This window comes from Ursus americanus, chromosome 13 (genome assembly GCF_024610735.1).
Source record: "Ursus americanus isolate L20-20 chromosome 13, mUrsAme1.1.p, whole genome shotgun sequence".
Taxonomy (NCBI): Eukaryota; Metazoa; Chordata; class Mammalia; order Carnivora; family Ursidae; genus Ursus; species Ursus americanus.
The window spans coordinates 38,277,938-38,300,972 of record NC_142139.1 but is presented as its reverse complement, the minus strand read 5'-3'; the positions used below and the strand labels follow the sequence as shown (position 1 = coordinate 38,300,972).

General features: G+C 36.7%; 1 protein-coding gene across 1 annotated transcript in view; it reads left to right on the top strand.

Moving 5' to 3' along the window:
* IQCM (IQ motif containing M) overlaps positions 1 to 23,035 on the top strand; it is a 338,360-nt gene that overhangs the window by 94,785 nt on the left and 220,540 nt on the right. The window contains exon 6 of the mRNA XM_087866408.1: positions 7,616 to 7,731. Within this exon, the coding sequence (XP_087722534.1) occupies positions 7,616 to 7,731 (116 nt within the window). The remainder of the gene's footprint in view (positions 1 to 7,615; positions 7,732 to 23,035) is intronic.

Below are 23,035 nucleotides of genomic sequence, written 5' to 3'. Positions count from 1 at the left end.
AGGAATATTCAGAGGTTGTTCTCATGATAGAAAGAGGCACTTCCTGAGGGGTTTGTCATGACTTAGGTGATTCCATTTGAAGTTTTAAGAAGGAGAAAAGTCATTATTTAAGTCCTGTGAAAATGAAAACAGTGATTATATTGTTCTTTGTTATTCTTGTCTTGTTTACTGGGTCTCTGGGTACATATTCCAAACTGTTAGCCATGGCTAAGTGCATGACCAGCCAACGCTGGTCATTGGTTACTGTTTTTGATAATCCTAGAACAAGAGTCCGTTTGAAAGAACATTTCATTTGAACTGTGAGTGAGTTCACGTTTATACCTAGGAAACAAATTGTTTCATTCCTAGGAAAGTAGAATAAAGCAGAAAAGAAACTATAAGGTTAGGGCTGGTGGGACCATGCTGTAAGTCTGAGCTGTGAATCCACGTGACTACACGTGGTCCCACTGGAATTGGCTGCACTGGTTATGGGAAGAATTGCTGGTTCTCTTAGCCCATGATTCCTAAACTCTTTTAACCTTAATTCTGATTCATGTCTTGGTCTTCAGATAGATGTTTTTTATTTAAACAAAAACACATGACTTTTCTCAGCAGACTTTCAGGGTGTTCATATATTTGAGACTGATTTTTTCCCTGGCCTTTATAAATCGAAGACAATTTGGTTATAAAATTTGTTTCACAACTTTTCTTTTTCCTGCAAATTCTGTTTGTGGTGTTCTATTATTTATTGGTTCTTTTGTTGTTTCACAGAAGACTTTAGATAACCACCTGTGTTTTACACCTTTGAGATGTTTTTTTCTTTCTAAATGTGTATGAATTTTTCTAGTAGTTTAAATTTTCTTTATTCCTGTAATTTTGCAGAATGTACTTGCATACAAATCTCTTTTAATTACTTTGTCCTAACACACAATAAGCCCCAACATTCAGAAGATTCCTATCTTTTTTTCAGCTCAGGAAATTATTATTCAGTAGTGTATGTTTTCTCTATTTCTGATTGTTCTGGTTTCATCTTCAGTAGCGTATATGATTCCTTTGATGGATATTTATTTTTTGTCCTCTTTAATCTATAATCTTTTCTCTCATAATTTCCATCTTTAGATACTTCCGTATTCTAGGAAGACTGCTAAATCCTGTCATTTGATACTCTGTACTGTCTCTTACACTCCTACTAGGTGTGAAGAACATTTTAGTTCTGTCATTACATTTATGTTTCCTTGTATTTCTTGCCTTTAAAAAATGACTAATTTCCATTTTCATTTATCTTGCAAATATTATTATTATTATTATTTTTTAAGATTTTATTTATTTATTTGACAGAGATAGAGACAGCCAGCGAGAGAGGGAACACAAGCAGGGGGAGTGGGAGAGGAAGAAGCAGGCTCACAGCGGAAGAGCCTGATGTGGGGCTCGATCCCATAACGCCAGTATCATGCCCTGAGCCGAAGGCAGACGCTTAACTGCTGTGCCACCCAGGCGCCCCTTGCAAATATTATTATTGTTTAAAGTTTTAGTTTATTTTCTACCTCTATTGCTTTTGGCTTCTCTTTTATAGAGTTTGGCTTGTTATAGTACAATGGAATGCCAATACTATTCTAAAATTTTCTTCTGGGTCTATTAGAATATTTTTGACTTAAACTCTTTTACTAGATTTTCAGAATTGCAGACTATATTAATTTCCCAGGGCTGCTCTAACAATTTACTCTACACACTTAAAACAACACAAGTGCATTCTGTTACAGATCTAGAGGCCAGAAACCTGAAATCAGTTTCACTGGACTAAGTGGAGATGTTCCCCAGGACTGATTTTTTTTTTTTTTTTTTGAGACTCTAGGGAAGAATGTTTCTGTGCCTTTTCTGCTCCTAAAGGCTATTTGCATTCCTTAGCTCATGACCTGTTCCCCAAATCACTTTAGTCTCTTGCTTCTGTAGTCCTATTTCCTTCTCCTCTTCTGTAGGCTAGTGAGGACCCTTGTGAGTACACATAAGGCCCATCAGGATATCCCAGATAATCTTTCCCTCTCAGGATTCTTTCTTTTTTCTTTTTCTTTTTTTTTTTAGAGAGAGAGAGAGTGAGAGTGTGCATGCAATGGGGGAGGGGGTCGGGAGAGCCAGAGGGAGAAGAGAGAGAATCCTAAGCAGGCTCCACACCCAATGTGGAGCACAATGCAGGGCTCAATTTCATGATCCTGAGATCATGACCTGAGCTGAAATCAGGAGTCTGCTGCTTAACTAACTGAGCCACCCAGGCATCTCTCAGGTTTCTTAATCATATCTGCAAAATCCCTCTTGCCATGTAAACTAACATTTATAGGTTTCAGGGATTGGGATGTGAATATCTTTGGGGCCTTTGTTCAGTCTTCCACTGGGACCTTTCCCCTTGTGTCACTGTCACTTGGACTTCAAATTCAGAATGACCTGGGTTTACACAACTGCTTACTAGCTGTCTGAACTTGGGCAAGTGACTTAATTTGCTTTCTCCTCTGTTAAACTAGGGTTATTATGCAGATTAGGTCAGGTAATGCATGTAAAGTGTTTAGCAATCTTGGTCCTCAATAAATGTTAGCTAGCATTGCCATGATCAGTGTGGGCCACAGTATGTTTAGTCTGCCCTAAATGAAGAGAAATAGCTCTGTGCACAGTGAGTGATTACAAACAGAGAGAACATATGGATTTTTATCTACTCTACTCCATGTTCACTTGAATGTGTCAGTTACCTTTCCTAGTTCTATAGTTGATAAGCAGGTATCAATGCCCACTTCTCTGCCTTATTCTCAGAAACCTGGAGATGTCCATGTGGAACAGTCTAGCTCTACCGAGGTGGGGCCTTTCCTATTCCACACCTTCATTCTTTATTATTTTTAGCTGTTCAGTGCATGAAAATTACAATCCCCATTATACTTTTCTATCAAGTCCTGTCAGTCCCACTGTCTGCACAGAGCTCTTCCTTTACAATAGTACTGTAGTCCTGGTGCTACAGTCAGGATTGTTCCCTCTCCTAGTTGTTTCCTGAGAGTTGGGGTGTCCAAGTGGATCCTGGTAGTTGAGGGAATGGAAAAGGAGCGTTCTCCAAAAGCAACACCCACATTATAAAGAAATAGGTTTTGTTCTTTTTTCTTTATCTTTTTCTTGGGAGATATTAAGTCTTTTTCTAACATCTTTCAGATGGGTTAGGAATGTTATTATTATGTAAGGGACACTAATTGCTTTCCTCAATTCACTTCTGTCATCTTAATTAAAGAAAAATTTTTTTTCTCATCTGCAAATTGGTAAATAGTTAGACTTATATTTTTGTGAACTTGAGATTTTCATCTTTTCCTTTATTGTTACAGTATTTTAGTGGGACTGCCTCACAGCCAAAAGTCACAAAGACATATTGAACCAGAAATGATTCTTTTTGAACATTCTTAAAATCCACTTTTAGCATGAAAGTATTTGCCAAACTTGTCCAAATACTTGGCAATTCAGAAACATACGCAGTAGTGATGCCACTTTTCTGTATTATATCCTAATAAGAATATCCTTCATATGTTTTTCTAACTCACCTTAAGTTTATCCTGCTCCTTCGTATTTGCTCTGTATCTATAAATGACTGATCCCATCAGAAGCCAAAAAAGGATTATAGGTATGTCTTATTTGCTGTCTTTCACCACATGCTTAAATAAAAGTGTTAATTAGAATCTAGTACAAAAAAAGTTTAGCCATATTTCTTAGATGTTTTATAATATAAGATTTGGGAGCCATGAATATTAACTGGTATTCAGTAGATATACATAAGTTCGTCTGTTGAATCTTTATTTTTATTGAATCCTTTGGAAACAGCTCCTTTAAGCAAATGAAAGAAGGTAAATAGTTTAAGCAATTTGAGAATACATATTGTTCATTGACTATAAATTAACAATATGAATGATTTACATGGACATTTCAGTCATTGATTCTAAAATTTGAACTAATATAGCAGATGGAATTCAGCTGCCCAAGCAAGCTTCTGGGGTTTGATTATTCAAGTGATTAAGATGCTATTTGTCAACTCTAGTTTACCACCCCTTTTAATTATATAGATAATCAAACTAAGAACTGCTAATTCTGTCTCCTAACTATTAATTGTTTGTAATTACCCACAGATTAAAACTGCATGTGCAATTAACTCAAAGAATTAATTGATACAAGGGAATTGATAAAAGGGAAACAGAACAAGCTTGGCATAAAATAGGCTCTAGGGACACAGGATCACTTGAACCCACTCGTGTCTTGGGCTCTGTCATATCCTCTTAAAGATACTTCACACTTCCATGTGGACATCAGCTCTGTTGGAGGCAGCTGCATACACTATTTCTTATGAACTATTTCTATTATTACATTATGTATTATTATCATACACTATGTCCTCTTCCTTCTTTCATGGTTGACTGGAACAGTGTATTTGAAAAGTTTCAACTTCTACTGCCTTTGGGTCCTTTGCTGATATTCCGGTGACTTGGACAAATCTATCCATTTGCCACTTGTAGGAAATGTTTGTTACTACAAAGATTACAGAGTGGTGAATGTTTTAGCTAGCTAGGGATTTTCTCTTCCTTCCTCGTCCGTCCGTCCTTCCTTCCTTCCTTCCTTCCTTTTTTCCTTCCTTCTTTCCTTCATTCTTTCTCTCTCTCTTTCTTTCTTTTCCTTCCTTCCTTCCTTCCTTCCTTCCTTCCTTCCTTCCTTCCTTCCTTCCTTCCTTCTCTTGTCAATATCACCATAGTATAGGATCTTATCAGTTTTCTGTGAGTCATTTGAGTAATTTTAGTTTCTAAAATAACTATGCTTATTAGATTTTAGAACTCTCATCTGTGCAAAAAATTTACATAAAACTTAACTATATAAATTTACATAAAACCGGGAAATAAAATAGAAAACCACCCCCACCTGAAATGTATTTAAAAACAATTACCATTATAAACATCAAGATGATACTAGAAAGTGAGGGAAGATAATCTGGTGGAAAATATTTGGTGCTGAAAAAAATAGAATTTAAAAAACCCGTTTCGAAGGTTTTTTTCCCCATTCTTTCAGATATGATATCAGTTGCATTGTATGGGCCTTTCACTCTTAACAGTTTTGCCGAATGGCCTTTCAGTCAATGCCAAAGAAGTCCAGGAGCATATATTGAATTTATGCTTGGAGGACAGCGTATATTCAGTTTTATGGGAAATACAAAGCAAGTAAAAGACTTTTAAGTTTAGAAAGGAAAATAAGATATGCAGGAGACAACAAAATAACTTGAACTAAATATATAATATTATTCAAAGAGAGTCTAAATAAGTATTGAGGAAATGCAAAGGCAGGAAGACATCAGAATGGGGAGTTATTTAACAAAATTTTTAGGTTCCAAGTCAGCTTCTATTCAGTTAATGACTCCTTGTTAATCTGATGGAAACTTTTTGGTTTTTTTCCCAATTTTGATATTACATTTTCCCCCAGGTTTGTTTAATATCAGAATATTTTCTTCTATCTTGCTGGCTGTTAAACTGGGATTACCGAAAAGATTTCTTATTTTTCCACCTGTCAGTATACAGTCTACTCTTGCTCACCCCCAGCCCAGCAGTCAGAATCTCTGTTCCTCTGCGGCAGTATCTGTGAAGATTGCTGGCTCCGCGAGGGTTTGTGAACATTTAGTCTGATGTATGACTTTGGTCTTAAAACTATCAGTTTATAACTTTTGACTGACTTTGTGGAATAAACTGGTATTTGCTGCATGTCACCTTCTGTGCCTGGCTTCTGAGGAGGAGTCATTAGCATACATCAGCCTGTGAATGATTACCTTGAGGATTTTAGTGGAGGGTTTACTGCTTCTTGAAGTGGAAAAGTTATAGCTATATTTTCTAGTGTGATACGTATATACTGGAGAAAATAACGCATGGCCTTCTCAACTGCAGGAGTCTGTTCTGTGGGTAAACAAGATAAAATATTTGAAATGCTCTGGACTGTCTTGGAAAAATAATTTGTATAGCATTTAGTTTCATTTTGGGTTGGGCTGTTCAGTGATCAGGAAACTCCCTTACTTATGAGCTCTCACCTCCGGAGGCTAATTCTTGTTCACCAGTGTTTACATAGCTACCTTAATTGCATTGCTGAACAACCAGAAGCACAGGGCAATTCCAGCCAAGATATGGTCTTTGTCCCGCAAGAGTTTATAAATTTAAAAAGGAGATTGGAAAGAGATGCCCAATTATCTAAAATGTGAGATGCCCAATTATCTAAAATGTGAAAACACTTATTCTAGAAGTTCATTAAGGGAAGTAGGTGGGCCAGAGATAATGCTAGTGGGTTGAAGAATGCTTCAAATTACTCAAGAAAGCGTCATAAGAAATGTGAGGGCTTATACATCTCAAATAACTGTATGCTATCCTTTTATATCCCCCTGGGTTTATAAAAGTCCCCCGTTAAAGTATAATATGTATGGCCTTTCCTTTGCTAGCCTCTTTCCAGATACTAATATGTTCCAATTCTTTATAATCTTTCCATTATTGGCATTTGCTTCCACTAAAGAATTGTATTTATTCATATTGAGTTGTGATTGAAATATATGATTTATTATGTTGCTTCTTCTAGAGGCTTTGCCTTTTTGATAGAGGACAAAGATTCTTTTTGACTGAAATGGGAGAAAGTATATACATATAAAATTAGAATGGGGTAGAATGTGTGCATGTTATTGATTGGGATGTCTCTGAGATAACATTACATTTTTAATTCTTTTATGTTCCTCCTCTGCCTCCCTATAGGATGCTTAACTTATGATCCTGTAAATAAATTGAAGCAATGAAATGAGAGAATTTATTACTTCTGAGTTTTCTCTAAATTTATATGAAATTAGCCAGTCCACAGATGACTCTATTAAATCGAAAGTTTCAGGAAAGAATATATGTATATAAATAAGTATTAGAAAATTGGAAATGTGAAAATAGTTTGATTCATTTTGGATGGCAGGATTGAACTGAGTTTTCCTTTCTTTTAAATGATTAATGTTTTTGAGAAATAAATAAATCTTAAATCTCCCCATCTTTAAAAAAAAACTTCTCTGAGGAAATCTCATGTAACAACTGCCACGAGACAGAAGAAATATGTGGGTATATGTTGGCTGACCTTTTGCTCTTTCAACCTGTTTGCTTAAGTGCTTTTAATAATTTCACTTACTTTGCAATTTCAAAACGTGTGCCTTCCTCATAATTCTGAGTTTTCTTTTAAAATACTGATGTAACAGGGAGAAGAGTTTTCCTCTGATATTTGTTAAGTGCTACTCACAAACATGATTTTGCTTTAAGCCTCGTTTAAAAAAAGAAGTCAGTGTTCTTGAAGAGAAGAGAGTCAAAAGAATGAACCTATTAGTTTTCTGATGGGCACACTGTTCGCAATAAAAACAGGAGAGCTTCGCTGTATGAGGGAGCCAATTAACTGAGGCCTCTCTGTGCAGTGTGATGGTTTCTCCATCTCTCTGATTAGATGACAAGATGCGATTTTAATACAGAATAATGGGGCCATAAAGATGATTCACTTTCCTCTTTGTAACACTAAGCAGTATGACCAGTGTGTACTTTTCTTGGATAAATATTGTTTTAACCTACATTGATATTTCTAACAGACAAAACATTCTCTGATTGGAGAGGAATTGTGCCAACAAAGTCTTCCCGTTTGACTCCTCACCCCAGCTGGCCTAGTTTGTATGGGTCATCATCAGTGTTTCGGGAGTACTGTCCTGTGAGTATTTGTGAAATTAGACATAGAGTTGAATTACCATTTTTTTTTTTCTGGCAGTTTCCTGGGTTAATCTTGATATGTGAGATTTTCCTATGGACTATTTCAGTCCTAAAATGATTCTCCATTGAAAGTCATCTTTTTTCCAAAGTGGTGCTTTTCGTTCGGTTATCATGTCTTGGGTAAATCTTGCATCATGCGGACCACTGTAACTCATAAATATGTGTATTAATTTTTATTTGACGAGTACTAATAGCCAAAGTGATCATCACAATGGTTTGCTTGAAATGTGATAGTAACTATTTTTGTAAGGGTACCTAGACTGTCAAGTAAATAGAATGGAGGCCAATGGAGCATGAAGACATCTGTTAGGAGTGTGTGACAGTTAGAGGACTAAAAAAATCCAAGGACGATTTCACGACCACACATTGATGGTTTTATCTAAACTGAAACATGGGACTCTGGGACTTGAAAATGGAATCAGGTTTCAGTATTCATCAGAGCAAGCGTAAATAGTAGAGGAAATTCATGTGAATATATATATATATATATATATATATATATATATATATATATATATATATATATATATATATGGGTTTCTTACATCTTCTATGTGTCTGTTCCGGGTTTGAATGTACCTCTCATCCTTTCTCTGACTTTTTCTCTCTTTTCAAATCACTAATTATTTTTCTTCTTGACTTGTCATTTGTATTAGTCAGCTTGTTCATCCATAACAAAATGCCACAGACCATGTGGCTTAAACAACAGAAATGTATTTCTCAAAGCCCTGAAGGTTGGAAGTCCAAGATCAAGGTGCCAGCAGGGCTGATTTCTCCTAGAGCTTCTCTCTTGTTGGCTTGCAGACAGCTGCCTCCTTGCTGTGTCCTCACATGGTCTTTCCTGTATGTATCCCTGTTGTCTGTCTCTTCTTATGAGAACACTCTCGTGTTGGACGAGGGTCCTACCCTTTTGACCTCCTTTAACCCAATGACTACTTTAAAGACCCTATCTCCAAATACAGTAACATTGGGGGTTAGGGCTTCAACGTATGCATTTTGAGGTGACGTAATTCAGTCTATAATACCATTAGTCAACTGAAATATATTGAAAAATTACTTTTCCTATCTACTGAATTGTTCTTTATCTACAATTTGAAAAAAAAGGTCGAGTTTTTATATTTTTCCTATAAGCCAAAACTTTTGAATCATGTCAGATTTAACTGATGTTGCTAAATTTGTGAGTGAATTTACTAAAGCTAAACCCTGTTTTAGAGAAAGACATTATATGAATATCATTAAGGAAAATAATATGTCTTTAACAAAAGCAATACCCATGGAAGGCTGTTTTTATTATTTCCCAGTAAAGGTAAAAAAATGAACTGCTGCTTCTAAGCCTTCCTGCTCTACCCTGTTTTACACTAACACTGTAAAGACCGTTCTTAGCTGTGTGACAGACTACATTTAAATGTGTTTCTTTGGGGAACATATCTAGCAAGAGTAGACTTGATTGTGGAGAGCTCCAACGCAAAACCCGGAGTATTTATTCATTGCTGAGCTGGAAATTAGGAACACATAAGACTATTAACTATGGCTTTGACATAAAGGATAATGCTTTGGGTATGTGCACTTGTCTAAACAGTTTGGGGTGGACTGGAGTGGAGACTGGGTGAGCATGAATAGGCCTTTTGCATCAGTCCAATTAGAGGCTTGTATCTTATCCTTGCAAACCAACTGTATGGCGGGGGGTGGGGGGTGGGGGAGGTGTGAATGGATAAGAGGGAGGAAGATTCAAACCTTCAGATTTTTTCCCAGCAGCTTACTGCATTATCAGTTTCCACTACTGAAAGTCTAAATAGCTGGCTTTGTTTTTGGATGGAATTGCTCTTTTGTTTATCCTTTAAAATAATCACCATCCTAGGAGGGATCAAACATCAAGTTCTAAGTAATCTTTTTTCCCCAAATTTTTTATTGTGGTAAAATGCACCTACATAAAATTTACCATTTTAACCATTTTTAAGTTTTTCATTTGGTGGCATTGAGTACACCTCCACTGCTCTGTGACCATCATTAACCGTTCATCTCCAGAACTTTTTCATCTTTCCAACCTGAAACTGTCTACCCGTCGAACACTAATTCCCTGTTCTTCCCTCCCCTCATCTCCTGGGAACAACATTCTACTTTCTGTCTCTCATGATTTTGATTCGTCCTTTTCTGACTGGCTTCTCTCACTTAGCATAATGTCTTCAAGGTTCATTCATGTGGTAGCATGTGTGATAGTTTCCTTACTTTTAAAAAAGACTGAGTAATATTCTATTGTATTTATATATAGGTTCCCCCACTATCTAAAAATAGAGCATTCCTATGAAACTTTTTTTGTAAGCTGAAATTACATAAGGTGAGAAATAATTACCATTGACTTATATGGAAAAATTTTTGAGTGTTTCCAGATCCAAAAAATAACTTCTGGGCTTTTCTGATACCTTAGGACACATCTTTTATTATATATGTGTGTGTGTGTGTGTGTGTGTGTGTGTGTGTGTGTGTGTGTGTATTTAATTATTCAGCTGAGAGAGAGAGACAGAGCACAAGCAGTGGGAGAGCAGAGGCACAGGCAGACTCCCCACTGAGCAGGGAGCCTGATGTGGGGCTTGATCCCAGGACCTAGAGATCATGACCTGAGCTGAAGGCAGACACTTAACCAACTGAGCCACCTAGGCACCCCTCTTAGAACGCAGCTTGCTAATGGATGAATAACATACTTCAAGATAAAGCACAGGTGCTCACAAGACAGAGTTCAAAGCAATGGGGGCCTGACGCTGAGATGCTTTCTGAGTATAGTTTCCAGGGGAGCTTGGCAAGGCCACTCTCACTGCTTGGGGGGCTCTGCCTTTATAATGGCTTGCTGCAAAATAAATGCTGAATGCTAGTTTCACTTTTCACCTTTTTTTTGTAAAAGCAAAAATCCTCTTTGGATTACTTTGGGTTAGCAAAAATAGGTACTAATGTAGATCTTTCCTACAAGTGAAGTGGCAGAATGCAAAGTTTCAAAAAGCAGAAAATACTTGTACTATATTTTGTTTATCCATTCATTTGTCGATGGACACGTGAATTGCTTCTACTTTTTTGGAAATTTTGAATAATGCTTCTATTAATATGGGTTTACAGGTATTGTTCAAATCCCTCCTTTCACTTTGGTATATATCCAGAAGTGGAATTGCTGTACTATATTGTATTCCTGTGTTTAATATTTTAAGGAATCATCCATATTGTTTTCCACAATGGCTGCACCATTTTACATTCCCAGTAGCAATGCACAAATATTCCAGTGTCTCCACATCCTCATCGGCACTTACATTATCCACGTTGATAGCAGCCATACTAAAGGATGTGAAGTGGTACGTAATCTTGATCTGAAGTTTGTTCAATCAATCCAAAAAGTAACTAGGAAATTGAGAGTGTAGAAGCCTGCATTGGTAAAAGAGGAGTGGAGAGATGGCATAGAAAACCCTGTCTTTGATTTTGTAGGAGGAGAGAAAAAATTTGCACATTCTGCTTTCAAAACACTCTCTACAGCATAGCTACTCTTCTCAAAATTTTAATTCACTTAAATAAGAAAGTCACTGTGGATATACTCTCTTTAGGCTAAAAAAACACCATCCCTTTTAAGCCTGACAGTTTTGTTGTCTTTTTAAAGTATTTTGAATCCTTACATGTTTTTAGTTCTAATTAAATAATAATTTAATAATGTTATATGTCTTTAGTTTTAATGTTTCATTTCTGCAACTGCAGTCTTATTGTATTAGAATTATGTTATTAGGTTCCTAGGTACTTTATTTATTTTTTTTTTTTTTTAAAGATTTTATTTATTTATTTAACAGAGATAGAGACAGCCAGCGAGAGAGGAAACACAAGCAGGGGGAGTGGGAGAGGAAGAAGCAGGCTCATAGCAGAGGAGCCTGATGTGGGGCTCGAACCCAGAACGCTGGGATCACGCCCTGAGCCGAAGGCAGACGCTTAACCGCTGTGCCACCCAGGCGCCCCCCTAGGTACTTTAAGCAATGGCCTATGGCTCCCTAAAACATCTTTAAATAAAGTTAAAGAAACTGCATCCTGAAGAAAAGGTTACTAATGCTACTTTTTATGATCTCTGAAGTACTGAGATACTTACAGCCTAAATTGTCTTGAAAGATAATATTTATTCAAGATGAGTGAATACCTGAAAATGTAATCCCCTGTGTAACATAAAAATGTAGCAATAATGTAGAAAAGGCCACCATTTCCAACTTTCTTGCCACAGTTTCATTTTATAATTTTTCTTTAAAAGGTTTGCTAACTTGGGGCACTTGGGTGGCTCAGTCCATTAAATGTCTGACTCTTGATTTCAGCTCAGGTCAAATGTCTGACTCTCGACTTCAGCTCAGATCATAATCTCATGGGTCCTCGGATCAGTCTTGGTTGGCTTCTGGTTTGGTGGGGAATCTGCTTGAGATTTTCTTCCTCTGCCCACCCCCCCCCCCCGGCTCGCACACACGCACACACAAGCTCCCTCTTTCTTTCTCTCAAATAAATAAAATCTTTAAAAAGGGGGAAAAAAAGGTTTGCTACTTTATAATAATGTATGAAGCGATCTTGAAACCTACAACCTGGAGGACGGTAGTTGTGGAAAACAACCTTGGTATTTATCAAAATTCTGAGAAGGAAAAATTAATGTATTTATCGATAGTGCTTTTAAAAATAGCAAGGATAAAAACAAATATTGACAGAAATTTGTATAAGCGAAACAACTTTTCTTCATTATTTGTTAGTGGGGCAACCCTCTCCTCACGGAGCGGTTATTAACTATGTTGCAGTGCTCTCCCTGAGGGGACATGTGCCATTTGGTGATACCCTAGAATGAGGATGAAGTGACAAGTGAGGGAATGCCAAGAGTGTGCACATGCGTCCATGTTGTGATGGTGATAGGATTCAGGGTAGCAGGATAGAGGGGAAAGAGTAGTTGTGATTGTCTGAGGTGGGAGAGCAGGGTGCATGTCAGGAATTGAAAGAAGTTCACTGTGGCAAAACTGCAGTGTTTAAAGGGGCAAGTGGTAAGAAATGAAACTGAAGAGATAAGCAAGTCCATACATCAAGTGCCTTGTCGGAAAACTGTCAGTCACTTTATCTTCCTAACCCTGGTTGCAAAGTATTTGCCTCACCTTGACACTTGGAAGTAAGGGATTACAAGCAAATAGAATTCAGTTTAATAATTGGTTGCATTATAAACTATTTTGTGTTTTAGAGAACAAACTTAGTCAGTCCTCTGGGCATTTGGCTTCATTCCCCTCCGTGCCGCCCACCCCCCGCCTTCTCTAGGGGAGCACATCCTACATAAGAGAGAAGAAAACAACTCACTGGTCATATTTTTTTTTAACATATAGTTTCATCTCATAAACAAAACTCATTAGTTTTATAGAAACATGGTTTTTAGAAATGAAAAAAAAGTTCAAATATAACATCATTCTTCACAGAAGCATAATTTTATTTTTTATTAAGGTTTTTAATTTTAATTTCAATATAGTTAACATACAGTATTATATTAGTTTCAGGTATACAATATAGTGATTCAACAATTCTCCACATCATTACTCAGTGCTCATTATAAGTGTATTCAATCCCCATCACCTACTTCACCCATACTCCCCAGCTCCTCTCTGATATGCTTTATTTTAAATGAGTACCCTTAGTTAAAGTTATTATTCCTTTCCGACAAGAACATATTTTACTTGAATCATAGTTCAGGATATATGGTTCTAAAAGATATATGTATATATAAAAAATATAAATTCCATCCAAGAAAAATAGAATACACATTTTCTTCAAGTATGTAAAGAAGAATCCCGTAGTTAAATCACATAAAAAGAGACATAACAAATATTATGTTTAAGAAGACTGAAATCATACCAAGTATATTTTCCAACCACAATGGTACAAAACTAAAGATCAACAATAAAACAAAGCTAGAAAATCTACAATGTAAATATTAAATATTTATTATGTAAATATTAAATAACACACTACTGCACAACTAATGGGCCAAATAAGAAATCAAACGGCAAATCAAAATATGTCTCCAAACAAAAGAAAAAGAAAACACAATATTCCAAAACCTATGGGATGCAGCAAAGTAGATGTTAGAGTGAAATTTATGCTATAAATGCTTGTATTAAGAAGAAAAGTTCAAATAAACAACATTACACCACAAAGAACTAGGAAAAGAAGAAACTTAGCTGAAATTTAGTAGAGGAAGGAAGTAACAAAGAAAAATCAGAAATAAATGAGACCAGAATAAACAGTAACATAACACTGAAAATAATGACCAGTTTTTCCAAATAAACAGAAGTGCAGTGCTTTAACTACATTAACTAAGAAAAAAAAAAGAGTGAAGACTCAAAAACCAAAATGAAAAATGGAAGAGAAAACAATACAACAGATAACCACAGAAATACATAGTGTGATAACAGATTACTATAAACAATTATATACTAACAAATGAGAAGTCTTAGGAAAAAAAAATTCCAGATAATTCCTAAAAACACACAAGTTCCCATGATGGGATCTTGAATCTTGAATCCAAGAAATAGGAAATCTTCTTAGACCAATAACAAGAATGAAAGTTGAATTAGTAATAAAAAATCTCCCAGCACAGAAAAGCCCAAGACTACGTGGTTTCATTGGTGTAGTGTAGCAAATTTTTAAAAAAATAATGATAATCTTTATCAAAACTTACAAATACTGGAATAGAGGGAACACATTCAAAATCATTCTATGAGACCAGTACTACCCTGATACCAAAGCAGAATAAAAACAATACAAGAACAAAAAAGTCTAGTTTGTCCAGTGTATTTCTGCTCTGTCTTTTGACATCCATTTGTGTCAATCTGCAGGTGTCTTTAGGTCTAAAATGAGTCTCTTGTAGGCAGCATATAGATGGCTCTTGTTTTCTTATACATTCTGACACCCCATGTCTTTGGAGCATTTCACCTGTTTACATTCAGAGTAATTTTTTATAGATATGTATTTATTGCCATTTTATTACTTGCCATTGTTTCTGGAGATTTTATCTGATCCTTTCTTGTCTTTGTCTCTTTTATTCTCTCCTTTGCACTCAAAGAGTCCCCTTTAATATTTCTTACAGGGTTAGTTTAGTGGTCATGAACTCCTTTAGTTTTTGTTTATCTGGGAAACTCTTTATCTTTCCTTTTATTCTGAGTGAATAGAAGACTTCCTAGAGAGGCCTTACTATTGAATAGAGTATTCCTGGCTAACGGTTTTCCCCAGCAAACACTTAGAATATGTCATTCCACTCCCTTCTAGCTTGCCTAGCTTCTGTTGAAAAATCTCCTGCTAGCCTTGTGGGTTTTCCTTGTAAGTTAAAGACTTCTTTTGTCTTGCTGCTTTTAAGACTTTTTTTTTTTCTTTATCACTATATTTTGCAAATTTAATTACAATATGTCTTGGTGTTGGCCTGCTTTTGTTGATTTTGATGGAAGTTATCTGTGCCTCCTGGAGCTGGATGTCTGTTCCCTTTCCCAGATTAGGGAGGTTCTCTGCTATTATTTCTTAAAATAAAATTTTTTGCCCCCTTTTCTCTCAGTTCTTCTGCTGGGACTCCTACAATAAGAATGTTATTGTTTGATATGTCACTGAGTTCCCTAAATCTGTTCTCATATTGCATAATTCTCTCTCTTTTGTGCAGCTTCATTACTTTCCATTATTTTGTCTTCTGGGTCACTAATTCATTTCTCTGTTTCTTCCAGCCAGTTCATTGCATCAAGCCTGTTTCTAATCTCATTAATTGTATTCCTCATCTCTGATTGGTTCTTTTTTAACTCTTTTATTTCTTTGGTAAGGGTTTCGCTGATGTCTTCTTTTCTCAAGCCCAGTGAGTATCCTTATGATTGTTCTTGAAATTCTTCATTAGGCATGTTACTTATATCTGTTTCACTTAGATCTCTGGCTGTGGCCCTAATCTTGTTCTTTCATTTGAGATAAATTCCTCTGTCTTGGCATTTTGTTTAAGTCTCTGCCTTTTTTGTGTTCAAAAAGCCAGTTATGTCTTCTGCCCCTAAAACTACTGGCCTTATGAAGAAAAGGTCATATAGTGTCTAGGGACTGGTGCTTCAGAGAGTGTTTCCAGTGTGTGCTTGTGCACTTTGCTGTTGGTTTTTGGCTGCTGTATCCTTCAGGCCAGTTGTCTGCAGAGGCTCTCCCTGCCTGCTGTGGGCAGTGTTTGGTCCCTGACCTGAATGTGGCAAGTTTTAACTAGGTGTGCTCTGGTCTGCTTGTGAAGTGAGACCTGACACCAATCCACCAGAACTGAAGCCCCGCAGCAGAACTCTGTGGTCAGGAGATGTGGTGTGGGCAGGGGCCTGCACTGGTCTGTGGAGGAAGGGCCCACCTTGCTGGGACTGAGGCAAGCTTGACTGAGAAGGGCAGTCCTGCCTGAGTGCTGGGGGGTGGCTCTTGGTGTAAGCAAGTTAGGCAGCTAGTGTCTGTGCTGAGCTGCTTCCCTTAGGTGGCTCTGTGTTTATGCTGAGGAGCAGGGGAGGGAAATGGCACCTATCAGCTCTTTTGTTCCCAGAGAGGCATCTCCTTGAAAGCTGCCACTCAAGGAAGTGCTCTTAGAATAGTGAATAACTCTCCCCTGTGTACTGTAGATGTTTTTCAGATTGATGTTTCTGTGCTATCTGCTGCCAGGTTGTTTGGCTGCCTTCTCTCCAGGAGCAGCACAGTGGCCTCCTGGCTCTATCCCAGGCAAATCTGCTGACCTTTAAAACTCTAGGCTTTAAGCCCCACTGGTTGCAAGAACTCATAAAATTCAGGCCCTCTCATGTTCCAAGCCAGTAGCTTTGGGGAAACATTCTCCTTGTGTGTTCCCCTGTGTGCTTCTCTCTCTGTCACCCTTCTTCATGACCATGGCTCCCTCCCCTTTGCAGTAGCCACGATCTGTTTCTCCCTTAAACCACATCTCTGCACTTCCTACGTTCTTCAGTGTGGCCTCTTCTTTCCCTTTAGTTGTGTAGTTTGTTCTGTCAGGTCTTCAGGCTGATTTCTGGGGTATTTAGGGTGATTTGATAGTTATCGAGTTATGTTCATGGGATGAGATGAGCCTACTCTGCTGTCAAATTTTTAAGGTGACGCTGCTTTTAATCCACATAAGCTTAATTATGACCGCAGAATGAACTGACTTTATTTTAACATGAACTTTCTAAATACTTTTCTCTGGAGAATTTTCTTGAGCCATTTTGGTAAAGCATCTAGGGAGATATTCTTCTTTTAACTTGGAAATTTAGGTATCTTTTTGTAATTTTTTTAAAAAGATTTTATTTATTTACTTGACACAGAGAGAGAGAGAGGGAGAGAAAGAGAGAGCACAAGCAGGGGGAAGAGCAGGCAGAGGGAGAGGGAGAAACAGGCTTCCCTCCACTGAGCAGGGAGCCTGATGTGGGGCTTGATCCCAGGGCCCTGGGATCATGACCTGAGCCTAAGGCAGACGCTTAACCAGCTGAGGTACCCAGGTGACCCTTTTTTTGTAATTCTTTACCAAATTGTACTGTCAGAAGATTGTGGACATTCTCTTGAAGGATTTTATTACATAATAAAAAATAGTTAAGTTTTAATATGTAAAACATGTTTACTCATTTCTTTTTCCCCCATCTCATTTTCTTCTCTCTGAGCTTCTCTTTCCCTTCTGTAAAACACTGGGGAGGTGTTTTAATTATTTTCATACTTCTGGTTTTCTCCCTGGTGGGTTGCATTTGATTAAAAAAAGGTCATCTGATTTGATTTTCTGGTATTTGTAAGCATTAGCACAGATCATCACAACTACTAAATTTAAAATTTGTATTTGTTCACATAGTTTCTTAATTCTTTTTTGTCATTTTGGGTAGAAATAAAGTTACTTTTTGAAAATCCTGCAGTAAGCTTAGGTTTAATATAGGCACTGAGTTAACAGCTAAATCACTATGATTTTTTAACATTTTGAATAGCGTTCCAGTAGTTTACTCTTATCTGTTTACTTTTTTATTTGCTTTGGTCTAACTTCAAGGAGTAGTGATGCCTAGTGTACGTTATCATCAACCTTCATGCTTTCATTTTGAAATGTGTATTTCTTTTCCTATGAAATTTTAAAGTTTTTAATCTTTTTAAAATAAAAGCTTTATTGTGATATAGCTCATAGAATTCAGTATTTCCTTGTATACAATTCAGTGGTTTTTAGTTTATTCACAAAGTTGTGCAACCATCACCACTACCTATTTCAGAACATTTTCATCAGCCCCCCAAAAAAGACCCATACACTTTGGCAGTCTCCCCATTCCTTCCTCATCTTGGCCCCTGGCAATCATTAATTTCTAAAGTTTTTAATCTTTATGATGGAATGAAGTGGGTATTTACTTTGATTATAGCCATCATTTTATTTTATTGAATCTTTCCTTCTAGATAAAAATTCCTACTGTTGTCCTAGTTACTATACTTATTGGGAAAAATAAAAGAGGTGCTCCAGGCAAAATTCCTTTAACAATGAATAGGTCAAGAGGAATAGTCACAATAAATTGGTCAAGACTTTTATTTAACTATTTGCACAAAGTTTTAAAAGAAAGCACTCTTGGTGAGTGCAAGATTTGGATTGCAATGTTACTTAGATTTCCAGCGTACTACCGCTTAAACCACATCACAGTCCAATCCAGACTAATTAATATTCAAAAGTGGAAGGTTGGATAAATAAATGGGATAATCTTAAATTTGTATTTTTGGATCAATTTAATTGTATAGAGAAAAATCTTAATCTATACTCCTCATTTATTATAAAGGACCATTGGATTTTTACTTTTGGAAACCATTTCACAATCTTTCTTTATTGTGGAAGCCAAAAGATTCAACCAAATTCTCAATAATATTGATCCTTTATTCTGAGATATCCCCATTTGGGAAAGATATTTGAGAGATAGACCCATGTATGTTGGTAAGAGTGCTCACAGTAGTTTTAATTCTACAGTTTCCAGTCAACATATGTATTCTTTTTTAAGCTGGAGTGTGATTGTTACCAAAACCTGGATGAAAGTGAAAGTTGAATGCAGAGAGCATTTGGGCAGATATTAGGTTATGGGAATGAACAGACTGTGCCTGCCCTGGGGAATCCCCTCTCACCCCCCCATCTGCTGGGAAGCTAGGTACGCTTGTTCTCTTGTAAAAGGAACATTAACTAAATTTCTTAAAAAGTAATGAAAGAGAACAAACTGTAAAAAGGCAGCCAAAAAAGGCAAACATCTGTTACTGAACATGTCTCACTTGACTTCCTTTTAATGTTCTTAGGAATAAATTTATGAACTAGGGAAGGTTCAACACTAATTAGCTTGTTTTCATCAAACAAAATGCACTAGACATGGATGTTGAATATGAATGAAAACTTCAGTAGTAATAGTAAGTAGACGTAGAAAGTACGAGTAGACATACAAAGTGCTGGTATCCAGGCTTGGATATTGCCAATACAGCATTGAGTCAGATTTGCTGTAGTTTACTTTTTTAAACGATTAGGGGGAAAAAAGGTTTAAGTCAAGTGTATTCATTAAACAACAGGTGGATTAGGCACAATGTTTTCAAGCTTCAGCTAATGAGATGAAATGATTTGGAGTAACAAATACAGGGCTACTAAAAGGTAAAGTTTTGTAGCGCATGCAGAAACAGTAGTTAATAGTTGTACCTTGTAATAGTTGTACAGATCCATATCCTTTATTCAAAACTCTTGGGGCCAGATATACTTAGAAATTCAGAAAATTTCAAACTTTAGAAAGGTAAGAAGATACGCGGATTGGCAGTGAAAGCTGTAATGAAAACATATATTTTGCAGTAAAGCATATGAATATTCTCATTACGGGAGAGAGAGAGGCCACTATATAGGCCTTTTTAAGTTGGTTCAGGTCAGTTTTTGCCACCAAAGGTCAGGTGAATTAAGTTTTCCTTCATAGGAGTTAAGAAAAATTTGTTGGTTTTCAAAGCTTTTTGGATTTCTGAGTCTCAGATAAGGAATCATAGACCTGTAGCCACCGTAGTAGAAGATGAAGATAGATAGATAAGGAAGATAAAGAGATAAGGGCGGACATATACACACTTATATGAAAACACCCGCACATATTATTAAGGAAAATATAGTGATCGTATATGCATTGTTCTTGATTCTTGGTGTAAGATACCCTGGAATTAATTTTGGAATGCCCATGTTTGTATGATTCCTAATGGCAGCATTAGGCAGATGTGATTATATCTTGCTGATAGATGCAACCTCCTGTGAGAGTCCTTTGCTGACCCCCACCTAAAAGAGCATCACTGCCTTTATTGTCATCCTGTAAGGAACTCCGACCTGACAGTATATTGTGTGTCTCTTTATTGGTTTACTCCTGGCCTTCCTCTCTCAGATGTAGGCTCCACAAGGCTGAGGACTTCTAAGATCACTAATGCAGCCCCAGTGCCTGCAATAGTACCTGTCATAAGGCAGACGTTCAGAAAATATTTGCAGAAAAATGAATAACAGGTTGTTTGAAATTTTCTCTAAAAGGAAGACAAAAGAGACCCAAGTTCCCAAGGGAGTGAAAAACACAGCCATGATAATATTATTAGGGAGAGGGAAAAGGGAAAACATGACTTAAAGATGTTGCATCAATCTTACTGTAATTATTATTATATTTTCCGTGTTGACCAAAAGGAGTTGTATAATTGTTGATTCTTCATTCTGAAATGGATTTTCCCCCCATTCCTCTTTTCTGGAATCATTCTCATTTTGTCAGGCAGTTCTCTTGTTGGTTTCTCTTTTTCTTTTTTCTAACCTCCTCCCACACTCATTAGAAGACCCTCCATGTAACCTAGGTTACTAGGTAACATGGTATCCAGTTCTCTGCAGAGCTAGTTTAAATCAGAGTAGATTTTAGGATAGGTTGAGGAGTGGAGGGATATCGCTTAGGTCCTTCCCACTCCGTGACTCAATAGCACTGTTATCATCTAGGAACTTGTTACAAATGTAGAATTGCAGGACCCCACCCCAGATCTGTTGATTCAGGATCAGTAGTGATTTATAAGCATATTAAAGTTTTAGAAACACTGTTCCCCACGATATTCTGCCTTTTAAGAGAGCTTTGGTAAGTAGTGACAGTGTATACAGAGTAATTTTTTTTCTTGACAAATACTTGAAGTAGAGCTATGCTGTGTTGAATTTAGAGTCACATGGTGGGACGGGATGCATTGTCTTATGAAAGTTGAGGAGTGAGATTATAATCAATCAGAGCTATTAGAAACACATTCTCAAATAATGAAATAGAACGACACTGAATGTCAAAATTGGTCTGGGAAAATATGCCAGATATTTTGATAATTAGAGCTTTCACCCAAATGGATTAATCTGGGCAATTTCAATAAGCTGATATATCCGTCCAAGTGTATCCTGAGTCTCTAGGAATCAGATTTGTGATTTATAAGCACATAAAGTTTTAGAACTGTTTTATATAATTCCCTGTAAAAGTCCTTCAGATAAGGAGTGGTAATCAAGTTGTAGTTAAGGGGCTGGGACCTTTGACCTCAACGCATTTGACCGTCAGTTCTAAATCCCATTATGAGTAAGTCCTACTGACTCTCTACAAAATCATGGGATCTTTTCTAAAAGAAATAAAAGTGGAAAACAAAATTGCTGAGTGTCAGTCAATTAAAAACCTAACAAACTCCAGTGCTATCTTTGTTCACTGTGTTCTGTTTGCAGTGATTAAAAATCTGCTTGTGTCACCAGTTTCATCTTTTGAAGAGAGTAGTATATTGAGTCTGAATCCAAACCATTTCCTACTTGTGTAATCAAGGTGAAGATATTATATTCTCAACTTCCTTAGCAAAAGGGAATTAAAATATCTATTTTGCAGAGTCTTGGTGAAGATTGAAGAAAATGTACATAAAGCACTTAATAGGTTCTTATTATTAGCTATAAGAATTTATTAGTTCTGTGATACAGTTCCAGATCTACCAGAGTACATAAATCTCATGATGATGACCAGACTCGCATTTACAGTGGTTTCACATTCCAATAAATCCCAAACAGATACATAAATGAAAAGGACTGAATTCAAAAATTTAAAATACTGTTCAGTTTGTAACTGATTTGTTTAGTAATACTAACTACCTGGGAGGTTAGTTTAATCCTAAGTGGAACCATATTCAAAATCAAATAAGCACCTTGTATCTATTTCAGCATCACCTTCAACACCAGTACGAACACAAGCATATTAGAATGCCCCCAGATTGTAAAATGGAAACTCATTTCCTCAATCTGTCCTTTTAATTCTAGCTTACAAAAAAAATCAACCGCATGTATTTACAGATTCATACAGTTTAAGACTTCAGAATGAAACAACTCATACTTGGCGGCAGCTGCTCTGTTCTTCAGCATCCTTGAATTTTAGAGTTTCCAAGAGCACACACAAACCGCAGGAGATACTCAGAGCCATATCATGTCCTAGGAAATGGTACACCTGAAAAAACTAGGCATTCCCAAGGTCTTTTCATTCTTCTCTTTCTCAAGGGGAGAGATGCTTATCATAAGTTCAAGGAATTTTTCTACTGTATTGTTTTAAAAATTTCTCGTTTTATATGTCAGTTATATACAACAGCACATTGTACTTCTCTATCTGTATCTATGTATCTTAAAGAATAATACTAAAGCAAATACTTACCAAACTTCATAGAACTGTGTGTCTTTTCTTTGTCTTCATATCCTGAAGAAACCCAACTGTATGCTCATCATTCCCTCGCTTTTGTTTAGAACTTTAGACATATACACATATCTCTAATTAGCATTTTGTTTACTTTTGCTTGTTTTTAACCTTATGTATATGGAATCATGATGTCTGTCTCCCTTTTTCCTTGACACTGTGTTTTCGAGATCCATCAGTCTTCGTAAATGTCAGTGTGTGCCCCTGTGTTTCATTCATTTTCATTGATGTACAACATCCCATTGAATGATTACACTACAGTTTGATTATTCTTTCTGTTGCTGAGAGATATTTGCCCCCCTCCCTTTTTAGTTATTTCCTATTATGAACAATTCTGCAACGTTCTTTCCCATGTCTTCTGAAGTATAGGGGCAAGAGTTTCTCTAGGGCAAGAATTCTCAGCATCCATGTGAACCTGCATCCTGCTGCATGAAGAATGGGTTAAATAGATGCTGGGTTATTGATTCCTTTGGCCCTTGAGGCAGGCGGTCTGGGCTTCGGCAGTGGGAGCTCAATAACTGA